General features: G+C 36.6%; 2 protein-coding genes across 2 annotated transcripts in view; one reads left to right on the top strand and one right to left on the bottom strand.

The window, feature by feature from the left end:
• The window catches only part of LOC133550028 (kelch domain-containing protein 1-like), a 19034-nt gene extending 11112 nt beyond the window's left edge, over positions 1 to 7922 (bottom strand). The window contains exons 1-6 of the mRNA XM_061896026.1: positions 7784 to 7922; positions 7436 to 7556; positions 3560 to 3630; positions 3314 to 3431; positions 1890 to 2002; positions 1698 to 1785 (exon numbers count right to left, since the gene is read on the bottom strand). Of these exons, the coding sequence (XP_061752010.1) occupies positions 1698 to 1785; positions 1890 to 2002; positions 3314 to 3431; positions 3560 to 3630; positions 7436 to 7543 (498 nt within the window). The 5' untranslated portion in view covers positions 7544 to 7556; positions 7784 to 7922. The remainder of the gene's footprint in view (positions 1 to 1697; positions 1786 to 1889; positions 2003 to 3313; positions 3432 to 3559; positions 3631 to 7435; positions 7557 to 7783) is intronic.
• Positions 7923 to 15430: 7508 nt separating this feature from the next.
• Positions 15431 to 25780, top strand: LOC133550027 (TMF-regulated nuclear protein 1-like). Its single transcript, XM_061896025.1, has 2 exons — positions 15431 to 17267; positions 17763 to 25780. Exon 1 carries the CDS (start codon positions 15587 to 15589, stop codon positions 16226 to 16228), a length of 642 nt encoding a protein of 213 aa, XP_061752009.1. The 5' UTR covers positions 15431 to 15586; the 3' UTR covers positions 16229 to 17267; positions 17763 to 25780.
• The last annotated feature ends 331 nt before the right edge of the window (positions 25781 to 26111 follow it).

The raw sequence follows: 26111 nt of genomic DNA, 5'->3' as shown, positions 1-26111 counted from the left end.
CATTCATAAATATTCACTGTCACATGTGGCCCTCTGAGGGTAGCTTTAGATGCGATGTGGCCCTCCATAAAAATAAGTTTGACACCCCTAATAATAATGTGTTTTTTAGATGTGTAAACATCTGAAAAAATGTATGACATTAAAATTACATTTGTTTCAAAATATTGAAGTCTTTTTAAAATGTAATTTAAATTATTCACGCATGTAATTTACTATGATTAACCAAAATGCAAAAGTGGGAATAATGTGATTTAAAAAATATTTCGTTTGACAACACTCACTAAAGATAATATAAACAAATAATGAGCAGATTTTCCTTCGTCATTATTGGATTATTGGAATGTGTACTCCATATACTTAACATAAAAAATCAAGATCATATTCCAGAAAAAGTATAAATAGAATTATTCCCAAATGAAAAATATATATTTTTTTACAAATAAATTGTCTTAAATAACAATTAACCTTTTCAAGGTAAAAGTAGATTATTACTAATATATACTTTTTTGTTTTCTTGTGATTCTTATTCCAAAATGTTTTAAAAATTTGGAAATAATGACAAACTATTATCATAAATAATTATTATATACCTAATTATTAAAATCACATCCCCTTTTATGTGTTCAAATTAAGTGAATTATTGTACATTGCTAAAAAAAAGGGAACACTTAAACAACACAATGTAACTAAGTAAATTCCATTTATATGAAATCAAACAATCCACTTAGGAAGCAACACTGATTGACAATCAATTTCACAAGCTGTTGTGCAAATGGAATAAACAGCCTGTATTGTTATATTAAAATGTATATATTACCACTTTATATGGAATTTAAATAAATTGTGTATATATAATATATATATATATATATATATATATATATATATATATATATATATATATATATGTGTATGTATATATATATAAGTATATATATAAGTGTACAAATGTATATGTTTGATTTAAATGTTAAACTGTGTATATGAGACGTGTGCTAGATATATGTTGCTTATATATTGTTTAAAAAAAAGTAATATAAGTGAATCATGTTTTAGATTTTATATATTTTGAACCTTGTTCTTGTTATGATGGGGTAGGTTTATATAAGCGTTGCTTCAACCTACACCTTTTCGGCTCAATCATTGCTCAAATGAGTGGTTTTTTTTTCTTTTTTTTCTTTTTTTGTTGTTGTTCTTTGTTTTATGTGAAGATTGCCGAAATAAATAAATAAATAAATATTGTGTTTTTCCATTTTAATTTTGAGTGTGACACCAAATCCAGACCTCGTTGGCTTAATAAATTTGATTTCCATTGAACATTATGTTGTTGTCAGCACATTTAACTATGTAAAGAACAACGTATTTAATAAGAATTTGTCATTCATTCAGATCTAGGATGTTTATTTTAGTGTTCCTTCTATTTATTGAGCAGTTTATAATAAATCAATAAAAAATAATTACCAACTTAATACAAATATTTTCATCAATTATGACCATAAAAACAGCTATTATTGGATTGGATTGGAATGTGCACATTTTTTACATTGTAATCATTATTTTTAGTTCATATAAACATGCAAAACAAATACTTGATGACTGTTACTCGATAAATGAAATATTCACTATTACTACTGTTAACCCAGAAAACAATCAACATTACCATAAAAAAACGACTATTTATTTGTGTAGTAACTTACTTCTGATAAAGCATCTACAGTGAAGCTTCTGTCTCCTCTGTGGACCTTTTCCAGACTTTTGAAACCATATCCTCCAAAGTAGATTATTCTGGAGAACACAAAGTGATTTCTCTTAATGAAATATGAAAGCAAACAATACATATATGATACATATACCCTGTAACATATCTTTGTGAGGAAGTGTTGCTTTACCTTCCTTTATAAACCCAGCAGGAGAGTTTGTCTCGTGATGACGGAGGACAGCCACTGTGGTGTCTGATGTGCATCCAATTGTATTTACCGTCTGTCAGGTTGACGCGATAGATCTGTCCCAAAATCACACATTCCTTTAGTGGCAAGTCATTTACAGTACAGTAATCCCTCGATTATTGCTGTTGTTTGGTTCCAGACATGACCGCCATAAATTAATTTCCGCTAAGCAGAATCATATATCAAGCTAACATTTTCAGAGCTCGAGCCTAAACAATGTTCACTACCTACTAAATTGATTGACAGTGGTCAATTTTACAGTACAGTGGTCAATATTACATTACTGTTGATATTTTCAGTCCTTTCTGCCACAATTATTGTGCTTGAAAATACTTAATTTAGGGCACACATTTTGAAGAATATGCTCAAAATAAGTTATCACATAACTCTTATGCTTAAAGGTCGTTGCTATAGTTATTATCAATTGTGTTGAAGTAGTACTTTTCTATCCGTGCAAAGGCACAACTTGTAATCTTCCATTGCGAGTTGTCTCGTATCAGCAGTTTGTTTACAGACCCTGCCTGCTGACAGTCGAGGACGGACATCGAGTACCTCAAAGCAGATAAAAGAAAGACAGGGCGAAATCACGAGTGCCAGCACATTTTCCATTCTGAATAATCATGTATTGTGTCTACTGGGGCTGCTTGAATTACCCCTGCCTTCAGAAGAAGCCTCAGTAATGTTAACTAGGGACGTCCCAAATAAATAGAGGAGCACGTGGGACTGTACCTTAGAGCGTAGGGTGAAACTGTAACTGAGTGTACAGCCCAGTACGTCTCTCCACATGAGCAAAATTCAACTTTGTCCCTGCCTGATTCTTTCTTCTTGTCTTGTGTAATAGATAGTTCGATGTTTGAACCTGACAAAATACCATAAAAATCTGCAATGCAATGAAACTGCAATATTTATCAGACTATATTAAATGTATCAGACTCTTGAATGCATCAAAATTATTACCCTCAATTTCCCCCCCCCCAAAAAACGTATTAACTCGCTGGAATATAAAGACAATATAACATACATCCATAAACGTGGATGCATATGAAAAAGTGCAATATATTTATCTATCTGTACAGTAATCTATTTATTTATATCTGCACCTTATTGCTCTTTTATCCTGCACTACAACGAGCTAATGCAACAAAATGTAGTTCTTATCTGTACTGTAAAGTTCAAATTTGGATGAAAATAAAATGAAGTCTAAGTCTAATATTTGACACACGATGTGACGAGGGACGACTGTATATGCACAAAAGTATTTGGACACATGCTAAGTGCATCCACGGCTCTAGTACAACCAAGTAATTTATCAATCAAAAAGGCAATGCTGTGACATCAACTAACAGCATTAGTCCTGTGTGTCTCACCTGATCGTACTGCCCGTTGTCATGACAACCTCCAAATATGTACATGTGACCATTCAGGCAACAGCCACAGGATCCTGACATGGAGGGTGGCACCTCACCGGTCATGTGGAACTTTTGCCTTTAAATAAATAAGCAAATAGCAACTTATTTAAACAATCAATGTTTTACATAAATACTTCATAAATGCAACAATATTAGACGGAGACAATGTTAGACTGAGATTTAATATGTATTTAATATTCTTACCAGTCACCTTGTTCCAGGTCATATACCCAGAGTTCATGGTTGGGTAGGAAGACTTCATTATCATCAACTGACTGTGGAGAAGAAAATCATTGCTTCAAGTCAATCACTGTGATATTTTACACTGAACTATAGAAGCCCAGGACTGTCCAAAGTACGACCCATGGTTTGTTTTTTACTGGTCCAAATAGTTTGTCTGCACATTGAAGAAAGACAACAACAACAAAAAAACAGAAACTAGATTAAAAAGGCACTATGTGAAATGGAATGTTGAAATGAAATGTTAATACTAATTAAAAACACAAACACTTCTATTTATATATGTAGTGTTTAGGGATAGACCAAATGAAAATCTGCAGGCCGCCAGATTTTGAAAAAAAAAAGGAAATGCAATCTTTTTCTCCAAGTGCCACAAATTAGAACAATATCCAAAAATCTACTTGAAAAAAATTTGGCTTTATGCAGACAGTCTTAGAGCTTTTGTCTACATACACTTAAACTGAAAAAATAACTGATGACAATACAGTCTCTATAATGTAATGTAATCATAATATACAAATATATATATATATATATATATATTTATATATATATATATATATATACCGAATTTCCTTGAATTGCCGCCGTGGCGCTAATTAATTTAAAACGTCTTCTCACTCCTGCGCTTTTTAAAGGCATGCGGTAAAAGTAAGCATGCGCTAATTATTTTAAAACCTCTTCTCACTACGGCACTTACCAAAGGCATGCAGTAAAAAATTTAGTGTGATGTAAGCTTAGACCTTCAATCCTACTGAATAGCTCTTAATCTTCTTCCCTTTATGCGATTTCAAATTACCGGTATTGAAATCAGCCTCCTCCATTTTGAAAATGATGACAAAGGAAGTGTCACTCGTGATGTCACGAGTTTGACCAGGCGGTAATACTAAGCATGCGCTAATTATTTTGCGAAGCTTGTTTGATCCGGCAGTAATTCAAGGCAGGCGCATACTATATGCCCTGCGGCAATTCAAAGAAATACGGTATACACAATTTTATTCCTCATTACTGTAGAATTGTTTACCATTGTACTGTAATTGGAAGGTACATAATTCAATTTACATTTTGTGATTAGAATATTAACCAAATACTAGTGATATTGTTATTATAAGCCCTAACACAGACAAACCAATTATAGCGGCGCTAATAATTCTCTAGTTAATATTTAGAATCGATTAAAAAAAATAATAATAATAGATCATTATGTCTTCCTTAATGATTGTGATTGATAGGCTTAATTTTTTTAAAAAGTGCACTTCAAGTTTACAACCTTTAGCATATTACTCTGTGAAACTAACAAAGAAGGCTTTGTGGCCACAAGCGTGGACAGCACCTTTTAGCTCTCTTTTCCAAAATTGTGTACACTACTGAATTGGGGTCTTATGGCCGCTTATGTGGACACTTATACTGATATCTGGTGGTGTCAGAAGACTATAACATACAATGGAATTTGGAAAAAATAAAAATTAGCATGTCACTAAACATGAGGCACACATTTGTTACATATGGACTAAGTATTTCATATCACATGATGATTCTTAGGTTTTATTCCAATTAGGGTGCGATAAGCCCAAATAGCAAAGAGGAATAAAAAAAAAAAGAAAGCATGTAAACAAACATCTTGGGCCTTAAGAGGTTTTTAAGCATTGATTTAAGTTGGGATAGCTTGAATGGCAATACTAAATTGGCCCTAGTGTGTGAATGTGAGTGTGAATGTTGTCTGTCTATCTGTGTTGGCCCTCCGATGAGGTGGCGACTTGTCCAGGGTGTACACCGCCTTCCGCCCGATTGTAGCTGAGATAGGCACCAGCGCCCCGAAAGGGAATAAGCGGTAGAAATGGATGGATCGGAAGCCCAAATAGCAAAGAGGAATTAAAAAAAAGCATGTAAACAAACATCTTGGGCCTTAAGAGGTTTTTAAGCATTGATTTAAGTTGGGATAGGTTGATTGGCAATACTAGATTGGCCCTAGTGTGTGAATGTGAGTGTGAATGTTGTCTGTCTATCTGTGTTGGCCCTGCGATGAAGTCGCGACTTGTCCAGGGTGTACACCGCCTTCCGCCTTATTGTAGCTGAAATAGGCACCAGCGCCCCCGCGACTCCAAAGGGAATAAGCGGTAGGAAATGGATGGATGGGATGCCCAAATAGCAAAGAGGAATTTTAAAAAAGCATGTAAACAAACATCTTGGGCCTTAAGAGGTTTTTTAAGCATTGATTTAAGTTGTGATAGGTTGATTGGCAACACTAAATTGGCCCTAGTGTGTGAATGTGAGTGTGAATGTTGTCTGACTATTTGTGTTGGCCCTGCGATGAGGTGGCAACTTGTCCAGGGTGTATCCCACCTTCCGCCCGATAGGCCCCAGCGCCCCCCGCCACCCCGAAGGGAATAATCGGTAGAAAATGGATGGATGGGAAGCCCAAATAGCAAAGAGAAATTTAAAAAAAAAGCATGTAAACAAACATCTTGGGCTGTAAGAGGTTTTTAAGCATTGATTTAAGTTGGGATAGCTTGATTGACAATACAAAATTGGCCCTAGTGTGTAATTTTGTTGACTTTGTTGTCTGGTGCCACACGAACGTCTTGCAGCTCAATCCGTCAAAGACCAAGGAGCTGGTCATTGACTTTGGGAGGTCGAGTCCACGGTCACAACCTATTGTGATCGAGGGAGTTGAGGTACAGACCGTGGACTCATTCAAGTACCTCGGGGTTTGGGTGGACAATAAGCTGGACTGGACTGTTAACACGGACCACCAATACAAGAAAGGACAGAGCAGGCTGTACTTCCTCAGGAGACTGCACTCCTTCAACATCTGTAGAAAACTCCTGTGGATGTACTACCAGTCTGTGGTTGCCAGTGTTCTGTTCTACATGGTAGTGTGCTGGGGGGGCAGTACATCTAAGAAGGACAGCTCCAGACTTGAGAAACTGATCAGGCGGGCCGGTTCTACAATCGGAATGAAACTGGACTCACTGGTGACGGTGGCAGAGAAGAGGACTGTGGACAAACTAGTGAGCATCCTGGATGATGCCAGTCACCCTTTGCATAGCGTTATCAGTAGCCAGAGGAGCCTGTTCAGTGCTAGACTGCTTCATCCCAAGTGCAGGAGTAATAGACTCAAGAACTCCTTTGTCCCACACGCCATTAGACTGTACAACTCCTCTCTGGGACGGGGGGTGGGGGGTACTAGGATGACAGGTCATTCAAAACATTAACATTGCAATACGTTTTCATAACATGGTCACTACTGCCTACTTTGTCTTGTTAGATTCTTATTTTACTGTTATATTGTTATTCCCATTGTTTTTATTCTTTTTGTAATATTTCTCTATTTTGTTTCCTTTTAAACCCCCATTATTTACTTTTTACTTTTTTTTTTTTTTTAAATTGATCTCAACTCTGTACACTGCTGCTGGAATTTTAATTTTCCTGAAGGAACTCTCCTGAAGGAATCAATAAAGTACTATCTATCTATCTATCTATCTATCTATCTAATGTGAGTGTGAATGTTATCTGTCTATCTGTGTTGGCCCTGCAATGAAGTGGCGACTTGTCCAGGGTGTAAACCGCCTTCCGCCTGATTGTAGCTGAGATAGGCACCAGCGCCCCTGCCACCCCAAAGGGAATAAGCAATAGAAAATGGATGGATGGATGGATTTAAATTGTGTTACAAAAATGACAAAAAGCAAGTAAATAAATGTGTGCTTTGAAATGGCTGAGGGTGGGTGGATGAGATAAACTAATCTGCTTCTTCGTATTCCTTTTTCAGACACGTTGCGAAAAAAAAGTAAGATATAGGAATATATGTGATAAAGAATGTTTGTTAACGTGTTTATTTACCATGTAGCCCCCCCACACGTACAGCAGGTTCCCCTCCACCACCGCCGTGTGCCCACTGCGTTCGAGGGCAATCAGCTGCGGGGGGCTGTCGTCGAAGGACGGATCCATGGCAAGTTGGAAGCTGAATATAAACAACATTAACACATTAAATCTCCACAAAATGCGTCCCCACTTAGTCAGGTCCGCTACAGTAATGGAGGCCATTATTTAAACACACACACATTATCACTTAGTTTGACAGCACAGCCGGTTTGACTCAGCGAGCTAACATTGGGAAACGAAGACATAATAAGGCATCAGATTTTAGTATTTTAAACACAGCCAGCAGTGGTTTTGGACCATTCGTACCGTTTGTTGTCATGTTATTGAAGCCGCAGTGTCTCACAGACGTGACAGGACATTGATCGATGCCCCTGGCATATTAGCTCAAAAACAGCTTCAAAATAAAACGTCATATCCGCCCTGTTTCTTTAAAAAAAAAATAAAACCCCACATCCGCCGAATCGTTTCTTTTCATAATAAAAGGCCATGGTTGTACGGCACATGTGGAAAAAAATAACATTTAAAGAAGAAAAAGGCTAAAGACACAGCTTTTTAATCAGAACTTTTAGTGAACATGTTGAACTTTTATGTTTGCTATTATTTTTATTCATTTGTTGTGATTATTATGACTATAATTATCTCAATGTTAAGTTTTTATTAACTTAATATATTTTTCACCCGTCCATCCATTTCCTACCGCTTGGAATTCTTGAGCCTATCTTGGCTGCACTCAGGCGGAAGGCACCCTGATATTATTTACATTTGATTTTTACAAATATTTTGTCCATCCATCCATCCATTTTCTACCGCTTGTCCTTCCTGGGGTCGCTGTGGGTGCTTGAGCCTATCCCATTTGCACTCAGGCGGAAGGCGGGGTACACCCTGATATTATTTACATTTTATTTTTACATATATTTTGTCAATCCATCCAATTTCTACCGCTTGTGCTTCTCAGAGTGGCGGGGATTGCTGGAGCCTATCACAGCTGTACTCATGCGGAAGGCGGGGTACACCCTTGTTTCCATCCATCCATCCATTTTCTCCCGCTTATTCCCTTTGGGGTCGCTGGTGCCTATCTCAGCTACAATCGGGCGGAAGGCGGGGTACATCCTGATATTATTTATATATTATTTTTACATATAGTTTGTCCATCCATCCATCCATTTTCTACTGCTTGTCCCTCTCGAAGTGGCGGGGGGTGCTTGAGCCTATCCCATCTGCACTCAGGCGGAAGGCGGGGTACACCCTGATATTATTAAAATTGTATTTTTACATATATTTTGTCCATCCATCCATCCATACATTTCCTACCGCTTGTCCTTCTCGGGGTGGCGGGGTATGCTGGAGCGTATCCCAGTTGCACTCAGTCGGAAGGCGGGGTACACCCTGATATTATTTATATTATATTTTTACATATATTTTGTCTATCCATCCATCCATTTATCTACCGCTTGTCCTTCTCGGGGTCGCGGTGGGTGCTTGAGCTTATCCCAGCTGCACTCAGGCGGAAGGATGGGTACACCCTGATATTATTTATATTTTATATTATACATACAGTATATTTTGTCCATCCATCCATCCATTTCCTACCGCTTGTACCTCTCAGGGTGGCGGGGGGTGCTTGAGCCTATCCCATCTGCACTCAGGCGGAAGTCGGGGTACACCCTGATATTATTAAAATTTTATTTTTTACATATATTTTGTCCATCCATCCATCCATCCATCCATCCATTTCCTACCGCTTGTCCTTCTTGGGGTGGCACACCACATCATTTTATTTGGCCTCTCGAAAGCCTGGAAATAATATGCGTCAATTAAGTATTTTATCTTATCTTAAAATAAATATTTTTGTTCGTTCCATTTTGACAGAAAAAATACCTGTATTGCATGCAATATCATATTATTTTAAATGTAAATATTATCTAATCATGCAACAAATACATTAACATATATTCAAAACATTTTTGGTTAAAAAAAAAAAAAAATGTATCTGCATGACTTATTATATCAAGAAAATTATACATAAATGTATATGTTGTAAAAATATTTAAATGATTATATAAAACGTTTATAGTAAAATTGTGAAATTTACTGTGTTTTTACAGCATTTTACTGTAAATGAAAACAACAGTACCACTGTTTGTGGACGTTAAAATTCTGGCAACTGAGCTGCCGTTTTTAGCGTAAAAAAAAACGTGGTACGGTTTTGCCATTTACAGCAAAACACTGCAAAATATACAGTTGTTCTTACGATAAAAAACTGGTAGCTCAGCTGCCTGAATTTTGCTGTAAAAAAAAAAAAAAAAGCAGTTTTCCATTCACAATAAAAAAAACTGGTGACAGAGCAGGAAGTTGTATTTACTGAAAAAAGACAAAAAAAAACAGCAGCACTGGTTCTCCATTTACACTAACATGCTGTAAAAAAAACACCATAAAGTTTCAGGTAAAATATTGTATTTTAAGGGCTTTATAGGCGGAATTGCACGGTTCTTATTTAATACTTAAAGTGCCAAAAAAATCTAAAATTACATCCATCAAAAAAACTAAGAAAAAGATGTGTTTTCTTGTCTTACAAAGACATTTTGAATGATAGGCTTTTTAAGCGCACTTCCCTTTAAAGCAATTAAAAACAAAAAAGCAAAAAAAAACAATTTAAAAAAATGGCATATCTTTTTTAGATAGTGCTGGAGGAAAGAATCTTCTTACAACATAGGATTACATCACTGCTGTTAATTCAGTGGTTAATTTTTAAATAATTAAAAATACATTCTGTTTGGAATGACTTATAATTTTTTTAATTATAAAATGATTAAAATATCATGTACATATTTTTAATATATTAATCTTTTTTTTAAATTATTAATTATCTAAAAAATAGTGCTCTGCTTCATAGCAAAATAAGGTAACCCACTAACCAAAATAATAGAAACAGCCATCATGGACGGCGTGGCTCGGTTGGTAGAGCGGCCGTGCCAGCAACTTGAGGGTTCCTGGTCACATCCGCTGTGTCCTTGAGCAAAACACTTCACCCTTTCTCCTGATGGGTCAAGGTTAGGGTCTTGCATGGCAGCTCCCGCCATCAGTATGTGAATGGGTGAAAGTGAAAATAATGTCAAAGTGATTTGAGTACCTTGAAGGTAAAAAAACATTTTTTTTTTAAAAAGCGCTATACAATTATAACTCATTTAACATGATCACGCATGATATTGGTGTATTTTATAAGGTAAAGTGTATGTATGTAAATGCAATGTATATGTATGCAATATTGACCACTATTGCAAGTGAAGAAGAGTGAAATACATTTTAAAATAGCTTAGATCAGGGGTCACCAACCTTTTTGAAACCAAGAGCTACTTCTTGGGTACTGATTAATGCGAAGGGCTACCAGTTTGATACACACTTAAATAAATTTCCAGAAATAGCCAATCTGCTCAATTTACCTTTAATAAATAAATCTGTATACATAAAAAATGGGTATTTCTTTCTGTCATTCTGTCGTACATTTTTTTTCCTTTCACAGAAGGTTTTTTGTAGAGAATAAATGATGAAAAAAATACATGATTTAACGGTTTAAAAGAAGAGAAAAAGCGAAAAAAATTAAAACAAAATTTTGAAACATAGTTTATCTTCAATTTCGACTATTTAAAATTCAAAATTCAACCGAAAAAAATGAAGAGAAAAAGTAGCTTATTGTAATCTTTTGGAAAAAATAAAAAAAATAATGTATGGAACATCATTACAAATTTTTCCTGATAAAGATTAATTTTACAATTTTGATGACATGTTTTAAATATAATATATAACAAATTGGACCAAGCTATATTTCTAACAAAGACAAATCATTATTTCTTCTAGATTTTCCAGAACAAAACATTTTAAAGAAATCTAAAAGACTTTGAAATAGGATTTAAATTTGATTCTACAGATTTTCTAGATTTGCCTGGATATTTTTTATTTTATTTTAATCATAATAAATTTGAAAAAATATTTCACAAATATTCTTCATTAAAAAAACAGAAGCTAAAATGAAGAAATAAATGAACATGTATTCATTATTCTTTACAATAATAATAATAAAAAAATGAATACTTGAACATTGATTTAAATTGTCAGGAAAGAAGAGGAAGGAATTTAAAAGGTAAATGTGTTTAAAAATCCGAAAATCATTTTTAAGGTTGTATTTAAAATTGTCTTTCTGAAAATTATAAGAATCAAAGTTAAAAAAATAAATGCATTTAAACAAGTGAAGACCAAGTCTTTAAAATATTTTCTTGGATTTGCAAATTCTATTTGAGTTTTGTCTCTCTTAGAACTAAAAATGTCGAGCAAAGCGAGACCAGCTTGCTAGTAAATATTTTAACCTATTTAAAACATGACATCCAAAATATATATTTATTGTGAGAAATCATTAAGATTCTCAGTGTTTCCACAAAGATAAATATCATTAATGAATTATAATAACATAGAGTTAAAGCTAAATTGAGCAAATTGGCTATTTCTGGCAATGTATTTAAGTGTGTATCAAACTGGTAGCCCTTCGCATTAACCAGTACCCAAGAAGTAGCCCTTGGTTTCAAAAAGTTTGGTTAACCCTGCCGTAGATGTTACTGTCACATATGCATGTACAGCAGATGGCAGTATTGTCCTGTTTAAGAGTGCCACAACATTGCTGTTTACGCAGATGAACTGCTTTACGGTGGATGAAAACATGATTGCTGTTGTTGTGTGTTGTTACCGCGCTGGGTGGACGTTAATGAAACTGCCTAACAATAAACCCACATAAGAAAACAAAAACTCGCCCTTGATCATATGTTTCTTTTACTTTTTATTCATAGCTGTATGTAGAATTGTCTGGTTGTATCTGCTGCTTTAATGTCTTTAATGTCCTCTGTGGTCTTTGATGTTTGATGTTTCCCTCTTACACACATGTAAGAGGGATGTGTTCTATGGCTATGAGTTGTTTTTTTCCCCTGGCCTCAGTCTGCACTCCCTCTCCAGGGCCCAGGCTAAGACCGATTTTATTTTAATTTTATTTTAATCTTTTGTAATGAAAAAGGTTGAAAAACACTGGACTAGATGGGTAAATGGGTCACGGTGTGAGATAGGAGTACCAGTAAATGGTGCCAATTCTAGAAGAAGAATAGAATATATTATATTTGCATATAACGAGATTAAAGACTCCAACTTAAGGTGCGGTAGTGGGAACAAATATGGGGTGAAATAAATGCCATAGGAGGTAAAAAGGAAAAACTAACAATTGAAATAAACAGACTACTCTCCAATAAAAATAATAAGCAATTCTGTACGATATACAAAACACTATAGAAGTACAAAATACAAATACTGTACAATATACAGAGCAAGACAGGAGTACCGAAGTAATAAATAACAATCAGTGACGGACGTATTGCACTCGAAGGGTAGAATTGCACAGTAGGGTATTAGGGCATTATATTGTACAGGGGTAAATTATTATTATTATAAGTTAAAGTTCAACATGGTGACAGCTTTGGGAAAGAAGCTGTCTCTGAGCCTGTTTGTTCTGGCTCCGATGCACCTGTAGCGCCTGCCTGATGGTAGCAAGTCGAACAGGTGGAAGCCAGGGTGTGTGCTGTCCTTGGCAATGTTTTTTGCTCTGTTGAGGCAACGGGAGTTGTATAAGTCCTTCAGGGAAGGCAGGGGGACAGCCGATGATTTTTTGTGCCGACTTTATGACCCTCTGAATCGCCTGTTTGTCTGCTTCAGTGCAGCTGGCGTACCACGCTGTTATGCAGTACGTCAGCAGGCTCTCGACAGCCGAGCGATAGAAGGTCACCATCAGCTGCCTCTCCAGTCTGTTCTTCCTCAGCACGAGGGGCGTCGCCAGACATATTTCAGTGGGGCACTTGCCCCACTGTTGATCTGCAGTGCCCCAGTAAAAATTTCACCAATAAAAAAAAAAACGCTTCAGAGTTTTAAGTCTACATAACATAGACAACAGCGCACATACTACTTAGTATGGTAATTGATTGCTACTGTATTCACTCCACGAAATAGTGAGCACATGGCTACTTAATATGGTAATTTATTCACTTGTGGATCGAGACTTCGGTTGAGAGAGTGAGAGAGAGAGGGGGGATGCATATCACTGCGTGAGGTAGGTGACGTTAGCCAACAACAATTTGTTAATTACATTATTTTGATATTGATTTGACTCAAACTGTAACTCCTAGATGGATATCAGAAAGTTGTCCGCCCGCAGCAGGGAAGAAGCAGCAGGAATGAGAGATGTAAGTGAAGTCCTAGCTAGCTAGGCAACATCATTGTCTTAAGTTGATGCTAAGTTAGCTAACATTTTTCCTTGTATCAAGACAAACATATTCATTTGCTGTACGAGCTGTCGCGGGAATTTCCAATGAACATGAAACATCATGTTGGTTATTGTCTGCTGGTTCTGCACCAATGATGATTTGGAGTAAGCATGTGTGAGTTGAGTGCTTCTCAAATGGTTTATCTTCAGGAAGAAAAACATTTTTCCATATCATCAAGTCGTGAGCCAAATTTTTAAATCATTCAAGTTTATTTCACAGAAAAATAGCACAGTAGACTTGTCTTGTTAATCGGTGTGACTTTAAATAAAATCATCTTATTTTGTCACCAGAAAAATGGCTACAGCTAAAGCATCTGGTTTTGTTTCCAGAAAAAAATAGTAACATTTCTGTATTTGTTTTCAGAAAGATGGCTAAAAATATCGGGTTTTGTTGCCCCATTTAGATTTGTTTTAAATATATTTCCATGTCTGTCCTGAGTTCTCCAACTTGTTAGTCGGTTTGCCTTTTGCTAAAATACTCACTAATAGTCACTAGAAAAAAGGCTGAAATAATCTGGTTTTGTTGCCACAATTTGATTTTTTTCTCCCTAAACTTTTTTTTTTTTCATGCACACATCTGACTGCGACTCACTGAAAATGACACACAATCCACTTTTATGTCACGACCCAGCAGTTGGGAACCACTGGTCAACTGTATAACAGTTACTGTAATATTTCCATGTCTGTCCAGAGTGATTGACCACTTTGCAAAAATGAAAACGAGACGTTACAGTTTACTTCTCAGAAAATGATTCCCTGAACAGACACACAACAGTTGTTCATTTATTCTACTACTGTGGCTTTATTGTTTTGTGTATATTTTACAGTTTTGTGTATCTGAAATAGGATTAGCCACATTGCCAGAAATGGAAATTAAATAATATAAAAGAACCCAGAGATGTAGGGGTGCTTTATTTTTTGTTTTACTTTTGTAGATGTTAAATTTGCAGATGATTACTGCAATATATATTTCAAAAAGAATGATTGCTCTTCCTTTTTGCTTTTACCAGTAGCAGTTTAGAAGTCTGGAGTAAAAAAGTGCACAAGTAGGTCAAATGCATTAGTTAATTTCAGGTGGTTAATCAAAGATCCATACAACATAATCTGATGATTTCATAGTTTAAAGCACTATTTATGTATTTTTTATGATAAATAAGTGCTAAAAATGTTTTTGCTTGCGCGCTTTGCACGCTCACATGAATTATTTGTGCCCCAGGTGTGCCCCAGTACAGTATTAAGTCTAGTGACGCCCCTGCTCAACACCCTCAGGAAATGGAGTCTCCGCTGGCCCTTCCGGATGACCGCAGTTGTATTTTGGGTCCAAGACAGGTCAGCAGATATAAGGGTGCCGAGGAACTTGAAGGAGCTGACTTTCTCCATCTCCTTGCCGTTGATGTAGAGGGGGGCGGGGTCTGCAGTGTTTTTCCTGAAGTCAAAGATGAGTTCCTTGGTTTTTGTGGTGTTCAGTGCCAAAATATTCTAGCAGGAAAGGTGATAAAGGGATTGACATAAACTGGAGCATCACTCCTCTTATCCCCACCCCTTTCCTGGTAGGTGTTGCTAACAGGAAGGGCAGGGGGGGAAAAAAAAGGGGGGAAAAAAAAAAGGTCTTAATGGAGACAGAAAGAGCAGCATCAGCAGCACAAAGGCTAGAGCCAATCAGGAGGCAGGATGTTGAGAAGCTCCACCCCCTTTAAGAATCGTCACCGCCTGCACAGATGGAGAGAGAGAGCCCGGCTCACGTCCTTCGTCACTGATGAATGGAGCAGCATCCAGGCTGCATCTGCCCGCTCTCGGATATATCGCAGGGGGGAGAAGCAGGACCACCAGCGGCCATGAAGAGACGACAGAGAGCCGCTCAGGATGAAGACAACCTACAGCTGGACTCCAACCGGCCTCCGTCCTCACCGCCTCCCCCCGACTCGGCCATGACACCCTCCACATCCGCTCTTCTAGCGCTGGCCTCCCCGGCAAGCCGTCGCTCCATCTCCATGGGCGACTTCCGGAGGGTGACGGGAGCGCTGCTCGCCGCCTCCGAGCCGGGGTCGGCCTCGGCCACAGCCCCTTCCTCCAGGCTGGTCACGCCGAGCTCCAGCATGGAGTTCGAGGCCGCTCGCCGGCGCCTACTAGAGTTGGAGGAGCGCCAGCGTGTCATCAGGGAGATGGAGCGCCGCCTGGAGGAGCTCCGCCAGGTGTTTGTGCACTCCGAGCAGGAGGTGGTGCTGCACGGGGAGCTGCTCGCCAGGATGTCCGGCGCCTCGCAGCAGGGGGAGCTCCACGTGGCGGAGGGGAGCCAGCGCTTGAAGAAGGGCCTCAAGTTCAAGAAGCACAGGCCCACCATCATCTTCTCCTCCATGCTCGGACTGCGAACATGCCTGCCTTGGCCTGTGAAGCTCAAGTAGACCTCTTTTTTTTTTTTCTTTGTTTACTACCTTAAACGCTTCCACCGTCTTTTATCTCGCTCTCATCGCTCTATTTTTGTTTGCACTACCACCCTGAGGCTGGTCCTTTCAGGTCTTATTATTCAGGAGCTGGCAAGAAGATGCTGTTGCCGGTTGTCATGGAAACCGCGCTGCTTTTCAAGTTCGGACCCTGGCAGAGGATTGGTGATGGCTGCCTGAACGCTGCTGCATGGATGAGTCACGTATGAAGTGAGTCACGCTTCACGTAGAGGAAGACAATTACATTTTTAGGACGTACCAAAAGGAGTTTAATGAGATCGATCAGAGAGAAAATGTGCCTTGACGTGTCCCTCTATGAGTCGTTTGTTAAAACGCTCTTTTTTGGGGGGGAGGCACGATAGACCAGGATGATTCCACCTGTGGCCTCCTGTCTCCTAGCAACCACTGTTTGCTCTCTCTCTCTCTGCTCTATCCACACAAAGCGTATCCAACAGAGAGACAAAGAAGAATCAAGATGATACTGTAGATGCACAACGCATGTATTCGATACCTATAGTTGGCATTTAGCAGATAGAAGATTATCTAAAAAAAAAAAAAAAAAAAGACCTTTAAAAATCTAATAGTGTTCCATTTGGGTGAAGACTATAAAGCAGGGGTCACCAATGCGGTAAGGACCAGATAAGTCACCCGCTGGCCTGTTCTAAAAAATAGCTCAAATAGCAGCACTTACCAGTGAGCTGCCTCTATTTTTTACATTGTATTTATTTACTAGCAAGCTGGTCTCACTTTACTCGACATTTTTAATTCTAAGAGAGACAAAACTCAAATAGAATTTGAAAATCCAAGAAAATATTTTAAAGACTTGGTCTTCACTTGTTTGAATAAATTCATACATTTTTTTAATTTTCTTCTTAAAACTTTCGGAAAGACAATTTTAGAGAAAAAATACAACCTTAAAAATGATTTTAGGATTTTTAAATACATATACCTTTTTACCTTTTAAATTCTTTCCTCTTCTTTCCTGACAATTGAAATCAATGTTAAAGTAAAGTTTTTTTTCCATTATTTTAAAGAATAATAAATACATTTTAATTTATTTCTTTATTTTAGCTTGTTTTTTCGACCAAGAATATATGTGAAATATTTCTTCTAACTTATTATGATTAATATTAAAAAAAAAATTTCTGGCAAATTTAGAAAATCTGTAGAATCAAATGTAAATCTTATTTCAAAGTCTTTTAAAATTATTTTCAAATGTTTGTTCTGGAAAATCTAGAAGAAATAATGATTTGTCTTTGTTAGAAATAAAGTTTGGTCCAACTTGTTATACATTATAACAAAGTGCAGATTGGATTTAAACCTATTTAAAACATGTCATCAAAATTCTAAAATTAATCTTAATCAGGAAAAATTAGTAATGATGTTCCATATATTCTTTTTTTATTTTTTTCAAAAAGAATTAAATTAGCTAGTTTTTCTATTCATTTTTTTCGGTTGAATTTTGAATGTTAAAGAGTCGAAATTGAAGATAAAGTATGTTTCAAAATTTTATTTTCATTTTTTTCGTGTTCTCTCCTCTTTTAAACCGTTCAATTAAGTGTTTTTTTCATCATTTATTCTCTACAAAAAACCTTCCGTGAAAGGAAAAAAAATATACGACGGAATGACAGACAGAAATACCCATTTATTTTTATATATATATATATATATATATATATATATATATATATATATATATATATATAAATTTATTAAAGGTAAACTGAGCAAATTGGCTATTTCAGGCAATTTATTTGAGTGTGTATCAAACTGGTAGCCCTCCACATTAATCAGTACCCAAGAAGTAGCTCTTGGTTTCAAAAAGGTTGGTGACCCCTGCTGTAAAGGATAAAACCACATTTGGTGACCTAAAGTCCAGTGATCCACTATGAAGGCATGCAAAATGAGTTTTAACTGGTTTCAATACACAAAAAATAACAATAAAAATAAGATAAAAGGACTAGATTTTAGGGGGGCAGGGGTGAATACTAACAACTAGTGAAGTTATCTGTTCATGCAGCAAGTGATTTTTACTTCATAAGATATCCTAAATCAAGATTCATATCTAGAAATAAGATAGAAATAAGTATTTTTTTTCTGAAAACAAGCATTATTCAACCTTCAATTCTTAAATGAAGCGTACTCGGGATGTTGCAGAATATTTTAACAAGATTATATATATGTATATATATATATATGGGGGAAATAAAACGTTTTATTTGAATAGTCATTTTCTCAATTTTCAAACTAAAATAGAAAGAATATAATTATTTATGCTAGAGTTAAGACTATGATGTCCAGTCAATGACTAAAAAATGAGTAAATAGCTCTTAAAAACAGGGAAATGTCTGGAATTAAAATGTTAAATCTTGGCAACGAGCAAACAACGTACAGTGTACTGATGTTTGTTGAGAAAAAATGTTGTTAGAAACTGCACAACAAAGTACAATATTACATGAAAACTGATGGTTATTATCTTTGGAAAGGAAGAATTGAAGGTACAGCTCATGAATTTTATTGTACAGGTGTACCTAATGTTTTGACCGGGGAATGTGCACATTAAGCCACATCTATTTGAAGGTGAACCCCCTGAGAGGCTGCAAGCACTCTCAGCTCAGCTTTCAGTGGAAAAGGAATCGGCGTGTGAGTGCACGAGCGGGAAAAGGGGACATGATATTCCAGCATCAATATTTCAGTATAGTTTGCTGCGAGTCTGTCAGCGTTCAAAATGCTGAGATGGTATATGAAACCCAGTAAGGTTCTGGTCTGGTACCAGTCTGCTTTGCAATCAGGAAGAATGTGAGTAACTTACTAGGGTGTTTTCATTCTTGGTCTCATTCTACCAGTCAGCATTACTTGCAGCTGTGCGAACACTGTGGAACACTTTGAAGCAAACCGGTGTCACTTCAGATCACTTCACTCTGCAATTGCATTGGAACACCAAGTGATCCAGGTTCACTTCGCCTGGTCTTCTCTCTTTGGTCGCAAAAACGTAAACAGTAAGGTCAGGCATACACATGAGTGAGTAAAATAAAATAAAAAATTGCTACATACCTCGAAAGAGACAAGCGGTAGGAAATGGATGGAGTACAGAATTGGACTTTGTTGATAACTTTTACAAATTGTGTTAAAAGATGACATAGTCATGCTAAATATTGTGATAATTTGTTGATAACTTTATTAATTGTGCTGTTAGATGACATGCTAACCATAGTCTTGCAAAAAATATAAACAAAAAATGTGGTGAAATACTAGTGATAAAAAAGTGCTAATAATTGCAACATGGTACCATATTGGCCTTTGCTGATAACTTTTTGATAATTTTGTTGTTAGATGACATGCTAAGCATAGTCTTGCAAAAAATTGTGATCAAAAAATATAAACAAAAAAATGCTGTGACCAGACTAGTGATAAAAAAGCGCTAATAATTGCAACATGGTACCATATTGGCCATTGTTGATAACTTTAATAATTGTGCTGTAATATGACATGCTAACCATAGTCATGCTAAAAATTGTGATCAAAAAATGTAAACAGGAAAATGTGGCAAACAGACGAGTGATGAAAAAGCTCTAATAATTGCAACATGGTACCATATTGGTAGTTGTTTATAACTTTATTAATTTACTGTCAGATTACATTCTAACCATATTCATGCTAAACATTGTGAGCAAAAAATGTAAACAAAAAAATGTGCCGAACAGACTAGTGATAAAAAAAGCCCTAATAATTGCAACATGGTACCATATTGGCTTTTGTTGATAACTTTAATAATTGTGCTGTAAGATGACATGCTAACCATAGTCATGCTAAAAATTGTGATCAATAATTTAAACAACAAAATGTGGCAGACAGAATAGTGATAAAAAAGCGCTAATAATTGCAACATGGTACCATATTGGCCTTTGTTGATAACTTTATTAATCGTGTTGTAAGATGACATGCTAACCGCATACATGTCGAACTACGTGAGATCGATCTCTTCTCTTACTGTACGCAAAATGTTAACAAGAGGGCATTTTTGCATACAGACTTGTGACGAAAAAGCGCTAATCACAACATGATGCCAAGTTGGCCTTTGTTGAAAAGTTTAATAATTGTGCTAAGCGCTAAACCATGTGAGATGGCTCTCTTCTCTTATTGGTTGCAAAATGTAAACAGTAAGAAAGTCAGGCACACACATTTGGGAGTAAAAAAAAAAACCGCAACATTTTGCAAAATTGCCCTTTGTTGATACTTTTAATAATTGTGAACCATATTCATGCTAAAAATTGTGAGCGAAAAATGTAAACAAGAAAATGTGCCAAACAGACTAGTGATGAAAACGCGCTAATAATTGCAACATGGTACCATATTGGCTTTTTTTTAATAACTTTATTAATTGTGCTGTAATATGACATGCTAACCAAGCAATTCTATTATTGTCATACTCTTGTTTGCTAGCGGCTACGATTTCAGTACTATTGTAGATCTTTAATCCGTAACTCTGTGGTAATATTCTTTTCACAAAATACAACCAATAGTACGTTAATTTTAAATCTTACTTGTGAAAAGTAATCCCCCGATTCCTATTTTCAACGGTTCGCTTATTTGAGCAGGTAAACGCTTAACTCCAGCTACCCGTCAACTGTCAGTTTAGACTGCTTGCCGGCTCCTCATCACCACTTCAAGATGGCGGCCGAATTTCTCGCGTCACAGCAGCCAATGCTACGTCTACTTATAAGACGTCTATGGTGCTAACCACATACATGCTAAACCATGTGAAATCGGTCTCTTCTCTTATTGGTTGCAAAATGTAAACGGTGAGCAAGTCAGGCACAAACATTTATCTTTTATTTCAACTTTATTTTATTCAAGTATGACATTTTTAAATATAATTAATTTCATTGACAAGCAATTCTATTATAGTCATACTCTTGTTTGCTAGCGGCTACGATTTCCGTACTATTGTAGATATTTGCTCCTTCTCAACTCTGTGGTAATATTCTTTTCACAAAATACAACCAATGATACGTTAATTTTAAATCTTACTTGTGAAAAGTAATACCCCGATTCCTATTTTCAACAGTCCGCTCATTTTAGCTGGTAACGCTGAACACCAGCTACCCGTCAACTGTCAGCTTAGACTGCTTGCCGGCTCCTCATCACCACTTCAAGATGGCGGACGAATTTCTCGCGTCACAGCAGCCAATGCTACGTCTACTTATAAGACGTCCATGGTGCTAACCACATACATGCTAAACCATGTGAAATCGGTCTCTTCTCTTATTGGTTGCAAAATGTAAACGGTGAGCAAGTCAGGCACAAACATTTATCTTTTATTTCAACTTTATTTTATTCAAGTATGACATTTTTAAATATAATTAATTTAATTGACAAGCAATTCTATTATAGTCATACTCTTGTTTGCTAGCAGCTACGATTTCAGTACTGTTGTAGATATTTGCTCCTTCTCAACTCTGTGGTAATATTCTTTTCACAAAATACAACCAATAATACGTTAATTTTAAATCTTACTTGTGAAAAGTAATACCCCGATTCCTATTTTCAACAGTCCGCTCATTTTAGCAGGTAACGCTGAACACTAGCTACCCGTCAACAGTCAGTTTAGACTGCTTGCCGGCTCCTCATCACCACTTCAAGATGGCGGCCGAATTTCTCGCGTCACAGTAGCCAATGCTGCGTCTACTTATAAGACGTCTATGGTGCTAACCACATACATCCTAAACCATGTGAAATCGGTCTCTTCTCTTATTGGTTGCAAAATGTAAACAGTAAGCAAGTCAGGCAAAAACATTTAGGAGTAAAAAAAATGCAACATTTTGCAAAATTGGCCTTTGTTAATACTTTTGATAATTGTGGTAACAGATGATACGCTAACTACCCATGGGAGATTGATCTCTGCTTTTATTTACAAGAACATTTGGCATTGGTAAAACAAATAATCACAATGTGGAGAAAGGCTAGTATTGATGGCATTAATGATAAGCTTTCACACACATAAAAGTGTTAATGGTCAATGGTCAAACCTGATTGATTTGCCAGTTAAATTGAGTTTGCGATCATTTGGAAAAATTTGGTCCGCATCAGAATGGAATACTATGTTTACACCTGACCAAGCAAAATACGGTAATACAGAAAACTAACCATTTGGTTTGTCTTAAAGCAGTGGTTCTTAACCTGGGTTCGATCGAACCATTAATTGATTAACCCCGACTTAAACAAGTTTAAAAACTTCTTCGGGTGTTACCATTTAGTGGTCAATTGTACGGAATATGTACTGTACTGTGCAATCTACTAATAAAAGTATCAATCAATCAATCAATCAAAACCCTAGGGGTTCGGTGAGTCGGCCTCAGGGGTTCGGCGGATCCTTCGCCAGGGAGGTCAAGACACACCCAACTCATTGTGTAAATAAAAACTTCTCCCTATTGGCGTATTATGGATACCCCCCAAACAATGTTCCCTCTAATTTTCCATCTGATTTGCAGGTGTGTGATTTGTTGTGAGTTGATGTTGGTTTTGTTCTTTGAACAAGGACAGGTTCATGCACGGTTGATTTTGTGCACCAGTAAAAAAAACATAACTTTGTCTTGAATTTGAAAATATGTTTTGTTTCTCGCTCAAGAAGGGTTCGGTGAATGTGCATAAGATATCGGTGGGGTTCGGTACCTCCAATAAGGTTAAGAACCACTGTCTTAAAGGGACGTCAAAGTGAAAACACCCTAAAATGCACAGTAAATAGAATGTCAGCTTTGATTGTTTTCCCCGTATCAACTCTTTTAAAGCACTCAAAGGATCTGTTTGATATGGGAAAACAGTCGAGCAGAAGGGAGACTTCTCGTCTTTTTAAAATTCCTTAAAAGCCATAACAACCTTGTAATTGAATTAAGTCTCGCTCAAGCATTACACTCAGCCAAGGTGAACGCCTGCGTGCCATCTTCGGGCACATCTCAACCAAACAATTTTGAGCAAAGAGCTACAGTGCAAATTAGGCCTTTATATAGTAAATGTATTCCTAATTCTACTGTATGTGTACAGTAAATAGAAATATAGTGCTATACAACTGGCCTATAGCGCTTCTCATATGCCTTATGCAATGTCTGTGCATTGGCAATGATAACACTGCTGACATAGTGATGGTAAAGTGGCTAACACATCCAAAAAGGACACGACAATGCTGTTTTTAGGCTACTGAAAACATTTCCCAAAGATCTCGGGGCCCACGTCCAGAATGAATGTAATGTTGACTATTTCTAAAGATCTTTGATTGCTGACTATTCAATGTAATGATTGTGATCCTATCTTGTTTGAACCTTTGAATTGAAAACCTGTTCTTATAGTGCATAAACCTTGACCTTATTTAACATGTTCATGTCAGCCGGTAAGCACATAATTGCATTTTGTTATTCAAGAAAGACATATAAATTTGATCTAACGAGTTAATAAAATGTTTTTGTGCTCAACTAAAAAAATGAATTATGTGAAACAGGCTGATGTTGAAAACATTTAAAATGACATTATAGATATACTGCATACATAAAATGTAAAAATATATTTTTTCCATGTTATTTTGTAAAAAAAAAAAGTGTATATTTGTGAGTTGTATGCTTTTAATTTTTTTTTTCTTTCTTCAAATCACTTGTTTTGCTGTAAACTCCACTTTCAGCACAAATGTTCACTATCTTGTTTGGCCCTCACAATGATTGTAAGTGTTCATTTTTAAATACACAGCCTTAATTCTTGGCAATTAAAGGCCTACTGAAAGGATATTTTCTTATTGAAACGGGGAGAGCAGGTCCATTCTATGTGTCATACTCTACTAAATAATTTTGCTGAAATGATTTAGTAGAGAACATCGACGATAAAGTTCGCAACTTTTGGTGCTGATAAAAAAGCCTCGCCTTTAACGGAAGTCGCAGACGATGACGTCACAAGGGTGAGGGCTCCTCACGTCCTCACATTGATTTTAATGGGAGCCTCCAGCAGCAAGAGCGATTCAGACCGAGAAAACGACAATTTCCCCATTAATTTGAGCGAGGATGAAAGATTCGTGGATGATGATATTGATAGCGAAGGACTAGAAAAAAAAAAAAATAAAAAAAAAATAAAAAGCAACGGCTCCGGGCGGCGGCAGTGTGAGCATTTCAGATGTAATTAGACACATTTACTAGGATAATTCTGGAATATCCCTTATCTGCTTATTGTTTTAATAGTGTTTTAGTGAGATTGTAAAGACATACATCTAGGTCAGATGGCTGCAGTGAACACGCAGTGTCTCAGACAGAAGCCGAGGAGCCAAGCTCACAGCTGCCTTTTAAACAGCTACTGCAGGAGGACGAATAATCCAATGATGTCGCCGGTAAGATATATATATCACAATTTTCCCATCCAAAAACATGCTGGTTGACGTAGAGAAACATGTTCGCTTGACCGCTCTGTGTTAAAAACAAAGAAAGACCGGCTGTGTCTCGGTGCTAAAGACAGCTGCATTGTTCTTTATAGTCTCCATTATTAATTTAACAAATTGCAAAAGATTCAGCAACACAGATGTCCAAATTACTGTGTAATTATGCGATGAAAAGAGACGACTTTTAACCGTAACTGGTGCTGAGCTAATATTTCCTGACAGTCCATGACGTCATTCCGCGACGTTTTCAACAAGAAACTCCGCGGGAAATTTAAAATTGCAATTAAGTAAACTAAAAAGGCCGTATTGGCATGTGTTGCAATGTTAATATGTCATCATTGATATATAAACTATCAGACTGCGTGGTCGGTAGTAGTGGGTTTCAGTAGGCCTTTAAATGAGTTTAAATTCTTAATAGAAAAAAACGCCTGCAACCATTTTTTTATTTTTTCTTTACAAACAAGTTTTGTCCTTCACAAAAAAAAAGAATGTATGTTCCTAAAATGTTTTCTCCTTACTTTTTGACCGTCGTTTCATGTGTATTTTCTGGACTGTTTATTTAAGTGCCGTGCTGCGATGTATTAGACAAGGACACATCATTAGGATTAAATGATTAAAACCGTTACATAAGATATAAAGCTGTTTTTTCTGTGAATTCCTAATGGTTCCATTCGGATTCAGCAGAAGAGGAGACATCACTTTGCATTGGAATGGCAGTATTATGTTGTAATTTAATCATTCACTTCTCCGCTAGATCCTCTTTACTGTGAATGTATTAAAATCAGAGTTAGATAACGGCGACTTTAGATTTAAAAAAAATAAAAATGGAAATGCATCCAACGGCCAACTTAGTGCTCATTATTGTAAGCCAGGGTATGTGAAGTTACATTAAGCTGATGTTTTCGCATTTGCTCACTTAATGGACGCATTAAGCACATCTCATGGTTTGCATATGTATATGTAGGACGTTACATTTCTATATTTAGAAGAGCCAATAAGGCAAACCTTTTCCAATAAATCCAGATGTATTCATTCTTGCATTTTGATGGATTAGCATCCCACAATGTATTGTGCATTCATACACCATGAAGATATATACAGCACAGATCTAGGAACAGGTATGTGTGTGTGTGTGTTTGTGTGTGCGTGGGCTAGAAATAGCATCAATATTATTTGGGACTTTGTTACATAAGTGACAGGTTGGACGGTCCTCATACTGGACTCAGGGTCAGATGAAGCAGGCGCACTACAGCTGCCAAAGGAAGGGGTGAGCTTGGAGAAGAGCACAGAGGCAAGTATGATGGGAATATTAAAGAGGGTGGATGCAGATGTCGAATTGTACAAACTTATTCCGATTCATAGCCTTCTCAAAAGATAGTTAATTATTGAGAGATATTAAAGTAACAGTAGATGTATTATTGCGGTATGCAGTGG

The sequence above is a fragment of the Nerophis ophidion genome, linkage group LG03 (assembly GCF_033978795.1).
Source record: "Nerophis ophidion isolate RoL-2023_Sa linkage group LG03, RoL_Noph_v1.0, whole genome shotgun sequence".
In the NCBI taxonomy this organism is placed as follows: domain Eukaryota; kingdom Metazoa; phylum Chordata; class Actinopteri; order Syngnathiformes; family Syngnathidae; genus Nerophis; species Nerophis ophidion.
This window is presented reverse-complemented; position numbering and strand designations above follow the sequence as displayed.